The 15056-nt window shown below is 41.3% G+C and overlaps 1 protein-coding gene across 25 annotated transcripts in view; it reads left to right on the forward strand.

Annotated features, from left to right (window-relative positions):
• Positions 1-15056, forward strand: part of KIAA1217 (KIAA1217 ortholog) — a 326984-nt gene that overhangs the window by 195773 nt on the left and 116155 nt on the right. For 24 of the 25 annotated variants that reach the window (XM_027121852.1, XM_027121849.1, XM_027121853.1 and 21 more), the window contains one exon: positions 11598-11796. In XM_027121852.1, coding sequence (XP_026977653.1) covers positions 11598-11796 — 199 coding nt within the window. Of the gene's footprint in view, positions 1-11597; positions 11797-15056 lie in introns of those variants that run through there. The other variant, XM_027121839.1, reaches the window with a different exon arrangement.

The raw sequence follows: 15056 nt of genomic DNA on the forward strand, positions 1-15056 counted from the left end.
TGTTCTTCAAGGAAATCTGCTTCCTTTTGTGGCCTTTACTCTTTGGGTCTGTATTATAGAATTTCAACACCCACTTTTTTATCAAAAGCCAAGGAAAACTTGCCAATTTCCATAACTACATCCAGGTTTAAGCTCCTAGGTCAGATCTGGGTGCTCTGTGGAAGCAACACTATTTAGATAGTATTATTTTAACATTTAAAAAAAATGATTTATTTTTTAATTTTTTGGGTAGGAAAAAGTACAGAAAACCTAACAATATAATAACATAGTAGACATTACTGAAATTAAACAGATACTCGCATCCGTTTAACACCTAAGAGGTGGAGTGGCACAGTGGTTAAGATCATTAGCTGGGTGAGTCATACAGGTTACTTCTCTTTGCCTCAGTGTTCCTCATCTGTAAAATGGGGATAATTACAATAGCAACCTCATAAAGAAGATTAAATGAGTTAATCTGTTTGCAGAAGGTTTAGATCAGTGCCTGGCACACAGCAAGTGCTATGTAAGTTGTCAAATTTTATTTTTTTTATTCCCCCCCACAAAGCTTATCAAAATATAGTTAGGCTGACCTCTGGTAGCCCTCAAATTTTAAAAGGAAAGGTAATATTTCTATAATAGCTTCAGGCTTCATATGTTTTTAAAGAAGTAAAATGTAAAACCCCATCTTCTCTCCTCCCTCCTTCTTCTTTCCCAGAGCTAACCGACCCCTGCAGCTGGAGAGTATAACTGCCATGCAAGTTCTGGTGCTTGTGCTATATTTGGTACACGCATAAACAATATATATTACTATTCTGTGTTATAAAACTTTACATACATGGGATCATACTGCATGTATCCTTTTGTAACTTTCTGTGTTCACTCAACTTTACCTTTTGGAGATTCATCCATGTTGGTAGATGTGGTTCTACTTCATTCATTATAACTGTTGTGGACAATTCCATTATATGAATGAACCACTGAGAACAGATCAATGAGAAATAGTGCCACAGTGAGCACCATGGAGCCGGCAACCACACATGAGATTTTTATCTGTGATGGATAATTTACAGGAAATAGCGAGCTTACAGGATGCACATCTGACATTTCACCAGGTGTCCTAAAATGATTGTGCAAGTTTTCACTTTCACCAGCAGTGAATAACAGACCCCATTTTCCCATGACTTCGCCAGTAATTGAGGTTATTGGATTTACTGACTTTTGCCTATCTGGTGGGTATAAAATAGTACATCATTGTTTCCATTTTTATTTCCATAATTACTAGTGAGATCGGGCATTTTTATATTTATTGGCTGCTGGGGTTTCTTCTGCCATGCGTTGCATATTTATATCCATTTTTGCATATCCACTATTGCCCATTTTCTATTTTCTTATTGATTTATGAGGGTTCTTTAATTATTCGGACTACTAATCCCTGGTAGAGCATGTGAGTTATAAATATCTTCTTTCAGACTCTGGTTTGTCTTCTTTACTTTGTTTTCAGTGTCTTTTGTAGTACAGAATATTCATTTTAATTTTTTGTAGTACAGAATATTTATTTTTTTGTAGTACAGAATATTCATTTTAATTAAGCAATACTTTCCCAACCGTTCAGTGGTTAGGACTCTGCACTTTCACTGCCGAAAGCCCAGGTTCAGTCCCTGGTCGGGAAACTAAGACCCAGAAAGCCATGTGGTGCCACCAAAAAAAAAAAAAAAAAAAAAAGGCAATACTTTTCTCTGTGGTTTATAGTTTTTATTTCTTTTAAAAGTCTTTTCCTCTACCAGTATGCAAGGATACAACACCATGTTTCATTTTGTTTCATAGTTTAGCTTCTCACACATAGGTCTTCAGTCCATTAGGAATTTATTTTACTTATGTTGTAAGGAAAGGATATATTTTTTACTTTTTCCATATGGTGCACCAATTTTCCTGACACTGTACTGAATAGTTGTTTCTCCATGGACTTGTACCACAACCTCAGTCATACCAAGCTTTCATAAAACCCGTGTCTTCTTCTAGGCAATCTATTTTGTTCCGTAGTCCTGTTTGTTCTATCCCTGTGCCCAAACCACACTGTCCTAATAGTGTTGATATCTGGTAGGAAAATACTGCCTCTTACTATTGTTCCTCAAAACTGACATATTGTTATAAGTGGTATGTTTTTATCAAACTATATTCTCTGATTTTTTTCTAGTATTTGGGGTGGCTTTCGAGTCTCTATATTGATCTTATATTATTCAGTCATATTCTAACACTGTGTCTGCAGGTTTCCTTGGATTCTCTGTTATATCATCTAAGAATAATCACAATTTTGGTGATCCCTTTCAATCCATATGCCTTGTATTTCTTTTTCTTGTATTGACTGGAACTTTAGCTGCAAAGATAGCAAAAATTCTGAATTTGAAAAGAATGCCTCTAAGATTTCATCATCGAGTGCTATGCTTGTCGGAGGTTTTTGGTGGATGCCTTTCACCACATTAAGAAAGTTCTCTTTAATTCTTTTTCTTATTTTATTATTTTTTAATTTATTTATCTTAATTTATTTTTGGCTGCGTTGGGTCTTTGTTGCTGCACGTGGGCTTTCTCTAGCTGCAGTGAGCTGGGGTTACTCTTCGTTGCAGTGCGAGGGCTTCTCATTGCAGTGGCTTCTCTTGTTGTGGAGCACGGGCTCTAGGTGCACGGGCTTCAATAGTTGTGGCACGCGGGCTCAGTAGTTGTGTCTCATGGGCTCTAGAGCACAGGCTCAGTGGTTGTGGCGCATGGGCTTAGTTGTTCCGCAGCATGTGGGATCTTCCCGGACCAGGGCTCGAAGCCCTGTCCCCTGCATTGGCAGGCGGATTCTTAACCACTGCACCACCAGGGAAGCCCTTTAATTCTTAAGTTATTGTATTTTTTTTAAATTATAGATGTGTTTTGGATTTTTCTTAACATTTTTCTGACACTATCAAGATTACTATAGAGTTTCTCTTTACTTATTATTGCAGAACATATTAGTACTAGATTTTCTAGTGTTAAACCATCTTTACACTCCTGAGATAAACTCTTCTTGGTCATGATGTACTTTTTTCATACATTGCTAGAGTTGCTTTGCTATTATTTAATCTAGGGGATTGCATTTAAATTTGAAGTCTTTCCTTTTATTACTTTCCTAATATCCAGGTGAATACTAGCCTTATAAAATGAGTTGATATGGCAATGTTTAATTTAACCAGCAGTTCACCCTAAGTGTAAGAAAGAATCCAATTACAGCTGTAGTATACGCACAATCAGTTATGTTTCTCACAACATTTTCTTATAATATATATATTTTTTATAATTTCTGTTGCTCTTTTTCTTCTAACTTTATTATTTTTTTTTGGCTGCATTGGGTCTTCATTGCTGCATGCGGGCTTTTTCTAATTGTGCCGAGTGGGCTCTTCTCTTGTTGCGGAGCACGGGCTTGTCATTGCAGTGGCTTCTCTTGTTGCAGAGCATGGGCTCTAGGCACATGAGCTTCAGTAGTTGTGGCACACAGGCTCAGTAGTTGTGGCTCGCGGGCTCTAGAGCGCAGGCTCAGTAGTTGTGGCGCACGGGCTTAGTTGCTCCGCGGCATGTGGGATCTTCCCGGACCAGGGCTCGAACCCGTGTCCCCTGCATTGGCAGGTGGATTCTCAACCACTGCGCCACCAGGGAAGTCCTTATAATATGTTTTGCCTTAATTGTTGAGTAAGCTTTAAGATTAAATTACTGACCTGGCTGCTGTTTCTCTGAGTGACTTTGCACTGTAACCTCTTCATAGTCAAGTGTCTAACTCTCCATGTAAGAGGGCAGTAAGACCCACTGGGAAGGACTGGCTCATGGCACCAGAAATCAGCATCTTAGGTATGCACATCTTTAACACAGCCTGAATTCCAAAAGTTATCAACAGATATCAGTGTTTTTTAGAGAAATGCTTTGGGATGCTCACTTCAACAGTATTATCATTTCACTTGAGTCCCAACTGTACTAATTTGTCTGGAACAAAACCAAGTTAAGTGATTAAGCACTAACGGTGCCGTTACTAAGACTCTATGTCAAGAATGAGTACCTCCCAGAAGGATCTCTGTCCACTGACTGCTGTCAGCCAGGTTGTTGGGTGGGCAAGACTCTATCATATTTAACTTTTATACAAACTTATTTTTTAACACACCCTGTCATGATTCTAACACGTGTTGCTCCACAATCATGACTCTTTAAAGCGCGTTCTAAATTAGCATTTCACTTAAAATTGCTGCTGCAATTTTTCAGTCCCTCATGAAGACTTTCCATAGGGTCTTCATCGTTCTCCAGTTATAACTCATAGAAGATAAATTAGTTAAAAGACTTAACAAAGTCTTGCCTTGTCTTTAAATATCACATGTCTGAAAGAAATAAGAAAATATCTGATTGATATAATCCATTTCAGTTACTGCAGCAAAGATTTGGTATTTACCTAAATCAAAGACACTAAAAGCTGAGAGTAAAGTTATTCCCCACCCCTCCCCCCCCCAGAATAAAAGAGCATCCAGACTTCCTGTGGAGAACACGTTGTCTATTATCTTTTTCTTCCGTGCAAGGCAACGCTCAACATCTTGCTTTGTCACCTACTTGAAAAGCTATTCCGTAGGAAGGGGCGTGGCAACGTGAGTCCTCTCCGGGATGTGAAATGTTTCCGACATCAGAGGGCATGGTAGCACTTTTCAAGGAACACATGTGGCCAGGTCTTCAAATTGCTGCTGTGTCTGAAACAAAATGTCAGCTGGTGTTGGAGCTGAATTGTTAACTTCTACATAACAGTGTCATTTATGGAACCACTGTGTAGGTTAGAACACAGGGTGTGACCCTTGGTTTACCACTGTACCTCCCATTCCTGGCACAGTATAGAGGCTGGTCTCTTGAATGAATAAAGCCATCTCTACAAGTCCGTCCAAGGTACATTTCAGTGCATTACACTTCTTTTTTAAATCATAAGACTCTTAAATTCAGTCTCTTAAGGATAACACCACGACATTAACTATACTAGAATCTTTCGCTTGTATTAAATACCAATGTCTTCCCCATTTCAGATGCCAGTTTATATTCTGCCAGCTCCACTCATAGTTTAATATGTTCCCCTCCCTTGGCCCATCACTTCTGGCTTAAAAAATTACCCAATTAACTGAATAGAAGCCCTAATTGGCCAGTCTCTTTAGATCTGTGAGGGTCATCTTTTAAGATGATCGAATCAAAGCATGCTAATTTGAGAAAATATAAAAAATATAGAAAATCATGAAGAAAAGAGCATCGCCCAGGAACTTACCACCCAGAGACAACCTCTCTGGACATTCATCAGATAGGAAGACTAAACCATGAACCTGATGAGACCAAGGTTCAGGCCCCTATAAATAAATGATTTACTTTCATAATGAATTTTATGTTTCTAACTTGGTATTCTTATCTGAAGGAGGTCCCTCAAAATTGTAATAAGCTTCAGGACCCACAAAACTTGGATCCATCACTGCCATTAAGGTGATTAATTGATTTTTTAATGTCTAATTCCTTTCTGTTTTATAACATACTTTGCCACTTGACAAATTTTTTTCTCATTGCCATTTTCTTTTAGAATCCCTTTTAATAACAGTGTAGTGTTCCAGTGAATGGATTTATTATATGAACTGATTTATGAAATGAATCCTCTAATTAAATGAATCCTCTAATTAAATGAATCCTCTAGAGAGGAATCCACTCTTCCCCCCCCCCCCGCTTATTCTTATAAACGATGATTTATTGAGCATCCTGGTAAGTATATCTTTGTGCATAAATGTGTAGAAGTTGAATTACTGGCTCAAACCATATGTGTATTTTGGGGGCTTTTGACGCATACTGACAAGTAGCTCTTTGGAGAAGTGGGATCAACTTTCTTTCCCAACAGTGGTTTGTGAGGGAACTCATTTTCCCAGCTCCTGGCAGCACTGTTTATTTTATCGTAAAAACTTTTGCTAATTTCATGGGTATAAAAAGCTATCTTATTATTTTTATATTTATGTTTTTCTTATTAAGGTGAAAATTGTCAGTTTTCCATCAGAAAGTACTCTGAGAGCTCTTTGTATTTTTAGGGCATTAACCATTTGCCAGCTACAATGTGTATTGATTCGCCTAGTCTTAAACTGGATTTGGAGAAACGGAGGCATTTAGGTCATTTGGAATTGTCACCATCATCTGCCTGCAGAAAATGCCGTTTAGGGGAAATTGTAGAAGGCATTCCAGAAGGCAAGCCTACGTCTGATTAAGTTGTGGCCACGTTACCGGGAGAACTGATTTCAGCTAAAAGATATCTGAGCATCTATTATGTGCCTAACACTTTACTATCTATTACCCTTTGATGAATACAGCTAATTGTGATGCAGAATTTCGCAGAAATGCAAAAGTCATGCTTGCAATTTCAATGAGACATATTTGAGAAAAGTTCCTCAATTCTTAATGGAAAAGTGTTGGCGGAAGATGGCTCAGAGATAGAGCACGTGCTAAGCAGAAGTGGTGGGAAGGTCCCCCAAGTGGGTGGCACAGCGTGGAGAGTGAGCATGCTTCATAAGGTCACAGAGCAGCGCAATGTCCAGTACAACTATGATGTCCTAGGAATGTGGCGTGATTTGGGGTAATAAGGCAGCGACGGGAGGCTGAGGTCTGTTTTAGTTGGTTTGGGCGAATGTGACAAATTACTGAAGACAGGGTGTCTTAGACAACAATGTATTTCCCACAGTTGCAGAGGCTAGGAAGTCCAAGGTCAAAGTGGCTGGGTAGGATCCACTTCCTGGTTTGCAGTTAGCCATCATCTCATTGTATCCCCACAAGCCAGAGAGCAGAGATAGAAAAGAAACTGCCATGTCTGTTCTTATGAGAGTGCTAATCCCATTGGGGAAGGGGCTCCACCCTCATGACCTAATTACCTCCCAGAGGCCCCACCTCCAAATGCCATCACAGTGGGGATTAGGAGTGTAACATGAATTTTGGAGGAACATGAATATTCAGTTCTTAGCAAGGTCACACAGTGAAAATCCTTGCATGCCATATGAAGATAAAGAACATTTTAGAAGATGTCCCGCATTCTGGAATGGATTCTGAGATTCAGAAAATTATGAGGATGTGTAACACCATGTGACCTGCCAAGTGCACTTAATTTTTTGCAGAATGTCACCAAGAGTTCTTGGTGACAAACACACGTTCCATTTGCAGAGCCATTGAGATGGAAGAACCCGAGTGTTCAGGCTTCTCAGAAGGTCTGCAAGTGCTGTGAGGTTCCTTTCAACACTCTTGCTTTCAGGGCTCTGCGCCTTCCCCTACTCCCCCAGCACGTGCATTATTTCTAACCACGTGTCATCATTTACTTCAGCTGACTTCAAGACAGGAATATTTTTTCCAAGCTGCCCCCATCATGCTTCCACATCTTCAAGCAGATGGTCAGGCTAAAAGTGTGAGGACAGCTAAGATGGTCCAGAGAGGCCAGCTAGAGGAAATGGATGTGGCTACATGCAAAATTTTAGAGGCTGTGTGCTTCCAGGGAGAGATTGTGGCTTCTGCGGATTGACAAAGTGGGATATATAAGTTAGTTTTACCATTTTACCACCTGTAACTTGTGGCAAGTTACTTGGACCTTCTGAGCTACCTTCTCCCTATCTGTGAAATGGGGCCATAACACCGACCTCATCAGAGATGCTGATTCAGTGAAATTACATGCGTACCGTTCCTGACACACAGCAGACATCCTATAAATGCATTTCGCATGTCCTCTTCCCTTCTTCACAAAAAGGGAGTTTATCATCTAAAGTCCTTCAGCCTTCCTCTGAATCTGGAACAGCCAGCACTAACTCAGCGCGAGGGAAGAATGCCAGAGCATGCTGAATCTCATCGCCGTGCCAACAACACGCCATCGTAGATTCAGAAAATTCCTTCTGAGTTTAAGCATTTCTAAATACCTTTCCTGAACTGAGAAGGCAGACCGAACCAAGTGTAAAAAGACTCTTCTCCTCTGTTTGTAAAGGCATCTTTTCTGTCTTCTGTGGATTTTCACGATCTGTAACTGGACTTGTGTACCCAGCTGGCAGCTGCACCACCCAGACCCCGAGGTAACTGTAGTTTAGCCCCAATTGTTTTTTTCACTCAGAGCAGCCTACAAATTCTATTTCAAGCACACACACGTACAGAATACAGATGTGGGAATGAAAACCAGGCCCTTTTGGGGAATGAGGCCGTGATATTTGACTGTAGTGAGGCCACTAGTGGCCCATGTACAGGGGCCCCACCCAGGCATAGTTGGGGCTCAGACCTCAAGAGTGGTTTTGGCCTTTGGATATGACATTAGCAATCACATGGACAGTCACCACATCTCCCGTTCGGGGCAAAGACGTTGCACAATCTATGATCAGACAGGCTTGAAAGGCTTTTTCTGTATACTGAAAAACGTGTAACAGCATGGAAATTCTAGAAAACTAACTCTCTGAAGGTCTACTCCAATCAAGGAAATGGCCACTTCAGAACGTGCTTCTCATGTGTATCCAAACCAGGAACAAGATTCCTAGGCTGTTCACATCATGCAGCAAAAGCTCTTACAGCTCAGATGGATCCCCAAATGAACATTCCTTTTGGATGACTAATAAATCATTCATTCATTCATTCAACAAATATTTATTAAGAACCTACTATATCATTGGTAGTATCACAGGTACTAAGGATGCCCTGGTGAACATCAACAACAAGAAACATTTTTAAAGAAATCCCTGGCCGAATTCCCTGGCGGTCCAGTGGTTGGGACTCTGCTCTTCCGCTGCCGAGGATGCGGATTCAGTCCCTGGCGGGGAACTAAGATTCCGCCAGCCGTGAGGTGCAGCCAATAAATAAATACATACATCATAAAAAATTAAAAGGAGACAAGAGGAATTGGATGTATTTTTTAAAATCCCTGGCCTCATGAAGCTTCCATTTCGGCAGGAGAGACTGACAATAAACAGTAGTAATAATGAAAATATGAGTTACAGTGTCTAGTGAAAAACACTCAGGAAGAAAATGAAGCAGGGCTAGGGTATGAAATATGAGACAGAGCGGGTGCTGAAATTTTGGAGAAGGTGGTGAGGGGAGGCCTCGCTGGGAAGCTGACTTTAATGAAAGACTTGATGAATGGTTTGGATAAATATAGACTTAGATCAAAAATATTTCCTCCCGGGTTTTCGAGGCTGTGTCTCCATTGTCTTTGGTTTCTGGGCTGCTGTTAAGAAAGCGAACGCCCTTCTGACTTCTCCTTCCTCTGTGACTTTTCTCCACACCCGCTGGGAACTTGTAGGAACCTCTGTGTTTCCCCTGCCATCTGGAACGTCTCAGGGACAAGCCTGAGTGTGTTGAGCATTTCATGAACACTTTCAGTCTCCAAGCTCATGTCCTTCAGTTTGGGGAGAAAAAAAAAAAAATCTGATAATACTTTTGGAAAACTGCTCTGCTTTTCCTGACCTCCTTACCCAAATCCCCATTATTAGGAATTGAGAGGCTCTGAAGTCATTCTCTATTGTTCTTACTGGTTCTCACCTTTTCCCCTCTCGTAGTCGTTTTGCTGCCCTTTTTGAGATTTCGTCAACTTTTTCTTCTCCACTGAATTTGTCATTTCTGTTCTCATGGTCCCCAGAGCTCGCTCTTGCCCTCCAAATTTCCCCTTTTCTTGGACTGTCTCATCTCTTCTGAGTTTCTGTTTTCTGTTTATTTCTCACATGAAAGAGGCTTTATGAAATGTCTGTTAACCCTTGCTAGTCTGTTCATGCATAAGCGAGGCACGGTTGTACTCACTGGAAGCTTTTATATATGGCCCAGGGTGCTTCACGATGGAGTGACCGGACAGAATCGAAACCTTACCCTCAAAAATCTGTTGGTCTGTTCTTGGAGGACAGTCAGCTTTCCTCCAGTTTCCTGACCAAGACGTCAGCCCTTTGCCAGAATTTTGTCAGAGGGCACCTCATGCACCTTCCCCTGTGCTTCGTGACCCAGAATCCAGTCCGTGGGTTCAACCTCTTCAGTGGTTCTGCTGTGGCTTTGGGGAATCGCCTGGCTGAATGGCGTAGACAGGGGGATGGAGGAAGCGTGTTGCACCATTACAAAGATTCAGCCAGCCCTCATGCGTTCCACTCACTCTGCGTTCTTAGCTTCAGAAGGATCTGGTGCCTCTTTTCCTGAACTTCCCTGGCCCTGCAGTTATGCAGAGTTCTGTGCTTGAAGACCTAGGTGTCAGCTTTCTCTCGTCTGCTGTTGTCTCCTCTCTCCTCCCCTTAATTCTTTGATGTACACTTTTTTAATTCTTCATTGTCATCTGAATGGAATTTCAGAAGGAGATGGACATAAATTGGTTACATCAACTGCCATATTTAAGCACAAGTCACATTCTGTTCTATTTCGAGTCTCTCCTGCCAACAATTACTCTGTTGGTCCTGGTAGAGTGCCTCAGGAGATTCTCACAAGAAGTAGGAGTCAAAACGAAATGTCAGGATCTTCCATCCCGACGCAGTTATCTATCTCTGAACAACAAGTGACCCTAAACATAGTGACCTAAAGCAACCACAATTGTTTATTTGCTCATGATTCTGCCATTTGGGCAGTGTGTGGAGGGGGCATCTCATTTCTGTTCCATGGGACATCGGCTGGGACAGCTCTCCTGGGACTGAGGGTTCCCCTCTCAAGATGGTGCACCCACATGACTGGCCAGTGGTCCTGGCTGGAGAATGGGTGCTCAGCGGGGGCCGTCAGTCAGGGCTTCCGTTCTTCTTCATGTGGCCTCGGTTGGGCTCCATGGACGCTTGGTTCCGTGAGGGAGCGTCCAAGACCACACTCACCAAGAAGGCAGGCTCTCTTGTGCAAACCCGTATTGAGCTTCCGTTTTGCGTCACACTTGCTAGTGTCCCATTGGCCAAAGCAGGTCACGTGGCCAAGCCCAGACCCCACGTGGGAAGGGACACTCCACAGGGCCGTGACGGCTGGGAGGCATGGTTCATGGGGAACCACATGCCCCCTGGAAGTTTAAAATGCTATGATCCTGTGCTTGTGTTGTTCTTTGTGTAACTGATTTGTTCCATTTTCTTTCTGATACATTGGGGCACCAGGCTCTTGCAGATATTTTCATTTGATATTAACATTCAATATGTATTAGAGCCACAGAAATGCATTTCCACCTAAAACATTTCTGAATGGACATAAAGACATAACCTATGTCGTTTACCTATGGCTATAATGATTGTGTTCCTGGTCAGTGAAAGATGTGGGAAAAAATTCACCCTATGGGGTCAAATTCCTAAATATACCTTTCAAGGGAATTGAGTATTGTTGTCTTTTGCCTTAGGTTACCAAAGGTTAGCTTCTTGTCCTTTTGGTTTTAAAATAGTTGAAAATGAGCCTCTTTAACACCTGCCCAGACTCCAAAGAATAAAAGTGGGTATTTACATCATAACCAGAGAGTGCATTTCTTGGAAATTCCAAACACATGTCTCTGGTGATGTGCTTTGCAAGCGTGTCCGGAACATTCCTGCCTGTGGTAGGGCAGAAGTGGCTTAGCTTGTGCTGTGTGTCGTTGAGTCTTGGTCTGCGACTGATAACTGTGTCCATCTTGTGTGCAGGGGTTCTTTATCTCCAGTATGGAGATGAAACCAAGCAGCTCAGGATGCCGAATGAAATTACAAGTGCAGACACAATCCGTGCTCTCTTCGTAAGTGCCTTTCCACAGCAGCTCACCATGAAAATGCTGGAGTCGCCCAGTGTCGCCATTTACATCAAAGATGAAAGCAGAAATGTCTATTATGAGTTAAATGATGTCAGGTAAGCAGTTACGTCATTTGTTCATGTGCGTGTGTCCACCATCTGGCGTTGACAGTTGGTTCCGACTGCTTATCTCTTTGTGTTCCAGTGAAGAAAGCACACCTGTTGTCCTGGTGGGCAGGTTTATTTTACCCAGGTGTGAAACCACTATCTGGTTTTCTAGAACTTATTGACAAGGTTTGGTTTACAAAGGTGAGGACAGACTTCTCCCACACAGATCTTTGCATGTTACTTCTGAAAGGAATAGAAGAAATGAGCCAGTCTGCTGTTCATCTAAGAGTTAGGAGAACTAAGGCCCAGAAAGATCATATGAGTTGAAGGTTATACTTACAGGTGGAATTTAACCAACTCCTTCTCAAGGGTTCTTGTCATCACAGACAGAGCCTGTAGACATTTTAGGTAATGATCTCACTGGCCTATTCTTTATACGAACAAGTTAGAATAAAAGCAGTGGACTCTATGCTATTGTCCACAAGAAAGGAGGCTAAGAAGCGTTCCTTTTCCATTTGTTTCTTAAATAGTTGGCCTTTACTAAAGGATCCCACTTTCTCAGTGAGCTTTCTCCTGGGCTTCTAGTAAAATGTACTCTAAAACGAGGCTAAATGGAGTCATGCTGTGGCAGGTGGCATGGAAAGAGAAACGTCTTTATCAACCGCAGGGGTGTTGTGCATAGAACAGAAGGGACCATCTGAGCTCTTCCAGCCAAACAAGCCTGAGAAACAGGACTTAAATCAACGCAAGTAAGCAGTCGCTAGTATAGCCGCTGAACATTCTAGAGCGGAAAAAAATGATTGAGCGACTCATCCAGCCCTTTCATTTGATGGGACCAGAACCTCAGATGCATAAATGTTAAGACTTACTCAAGATCATGTAGCCGATTAATTTCTAAACCCAGACCCAAACCTGACTGTCCATATTCTGGGCCAAGAATTTTTTATTCCCTCAGAATGTTCTCCCCTCAACTCATCTGGGCCCCAAGTTGGACCTGTGGATCCCTTCCCTGTGGGGATAGCAGACTTTCCTGTTCCTTCATCATGGAATTAATAGGAACTACTTTTTTAAAATATGCCTTTAGTGCATAATAAATGTAAACTGATAAATATCTAACAGTGATCTGAAATGACATATTTAGGCATGTACCAAGGCATATGAGTAATTTAGAGCTTTCAAGGTTTGACACATGCCCTCAGGTATAGGTGCTCTATCTGTTACCCAACCTTCCTGCTTTTTAAAAACATGTTTCAATATTCATGGGTTTCAGAAAATTCACATTTGTTTTTTGAAATAAATTATTAATCAAGCTGTCACCAGGAAAATCCTGAATTTAGAAAGCATAAACTTAAACATGAAGTCATCACATGATATTTAGACAGTATGTTCACAGTAATATAATCCCATGTAGTGGTTTAACATGGACAACCATCTTCTTGAATTTCTGCGTTTTGCAGTTAGAGAACTTGAGGGATATGGTAATAATAAATACACATGAAACTACACAAAGCCACTTTTGATTGTGGAGCTCAAGGCTGATGAGATTATTGTAAGCAGTTGGACCCCACTGTCTTGCAGCCCGTACAAGAATTTTTGTATTACAATGAGTCATGATTTTCTAGAGGCTTTCCCAAGCCTCAGAGTATGACTACTAAGACTTTCTGCACACATTCTTTGGGAATGTGTGACGTAGTCACAAAAGGAGAAATGGGAGGGACGACAAAGAGGAAAAGGTACCCAAAACTTCCAAACTGAGATGATCTTTCTTGATGCAAATTCAGTTGATAAAATATTGGGTTGGCCAAAAAGTTCATTCTGGTTTTTCCATAAGATGTTATGGAAAACCTGAATGAACTTTTTGGCCAACCCAATAAATGAAAGCAGAGCTTGAGAGAAGTGATCACTTTAAACAATAATAATTTTCAGTTAGTTTGTTTCTATTTGTGGAAGTGATGGTCTCCTTGATTCTTAGGCTGCGGTACTGATAGCCTGATTTTTTTTAAATCTCATTTAAAATGTTTAAGTGGAAAGTCCTTTGTTTATAAATTTGTCTATAATTTTACTTTTCAGTGTTTTGATTTACATATAAAAAGTAGATCTCAAAATATTTAAGTGGATAAAATGTGTTTATGTGGTGATGATTATAATATTTATGTGAGATGATCACATGTATGTCCTTTCCAAAGAATTATTATTCTTTGCTTTTATGCATAAAATGCCCCAAGTATATTTTATTTTATTTTATTTCACCATCAGCATTAAATAGAACCTCACTCCTTGCAAGAAAAAAAAAAATGTAACGTGTAGATTTTAGCTGAAGACACTGGCTTTAGTCTTCTAAACCCAGAGACAAATTTCATTTCACATCCAATATTTTTGAAGTGACGGTATATTTGTTAAACATTTGGTTCTTTCATCATGGTGTTGGGTTCTCCATCTTTTCCTTAGGGAAATGCTACAGAGAGTTTAGGCTGAAATTCTGTGTTGTAAATGTCGCCATGCTAAACGCAAGCTGGGCCTTTACTGTTGGTTCATCTTGGATGAACATGTTTCTAAATTAATAAATCAACCTCCTGTGTTTTAAATACCTTCAGACCCACACTGAGTTTTTTTCATGGCTCAAGTAAGGTTTTCAGTTTCTTTACATCGTCCCTTGGGACTTTGCCCCCTCCTCCTCCCAGCCACAGGGTGAGTTCCTGCAGTGAATCCCCACATCCTTTTCTTCCGCAACCTCTTTACCTCCTAGTAACTTAGTCCCTTCTAATAACAAGGACCGCACGCCTCCCCTTAAGCAGACTTCTAATGAGCTGCTTGAAATTTGGAGCAACTGTGCAAGCTGGGGCTAGTCACTGCTTTAAAGCAACCACTGATGGGTATTTGTTGGAGGGAAGCAAACCTCGTCCAAGGATGCTCCGCTTCGTTGAAAACAGAAGCACAACACAATAATCCCAATGATTGCGATCAGCCCACAAAACATGTGGCTGCAGCTGGAGGAAAGGAACGTGTCTTCCTGCACAGGGTTCCCTGAGCTCACCACGCTGGCACTGGCAGGAATCTCAGTGTAGACGGGGCTAAATGTTCCTGGGGGTGTCCCTTCTGCTGATGAAAGCCGCAGGTGGAGGGCGAAGGACTTTGTAGACATTCCTAAGCTCTTAAATAATTTTGAGGTAGGCTCTTAGCGAATTGTGGTTCTGTCCTTTGCAGCAGTACGAGTGACTCCAGGGTTCTAAGTGTTTTCAGAGGGAGAGACAGACCAGCGGAAGAATTTA

Source organism: Aethalodelphis obliquidens, unplaced genomic scaffold (assembly GCF_003676395.1).
Source record: "Aethalodelphis obliquidens isolate GAN/ISIS:26980383/991018 unplaced genomic scaffold, ASM367639v1 scaffold23, whole genome shotgun sequence".
In the NCBI taxonomy this organism is placed as follows: domain Eukaryota; kingdom Metazoa; phylum Chordata; class Mammalia; order Artiodactyla; family Delphinidae; genus Aethalodelphis; species Aethalodelphis obliquidens.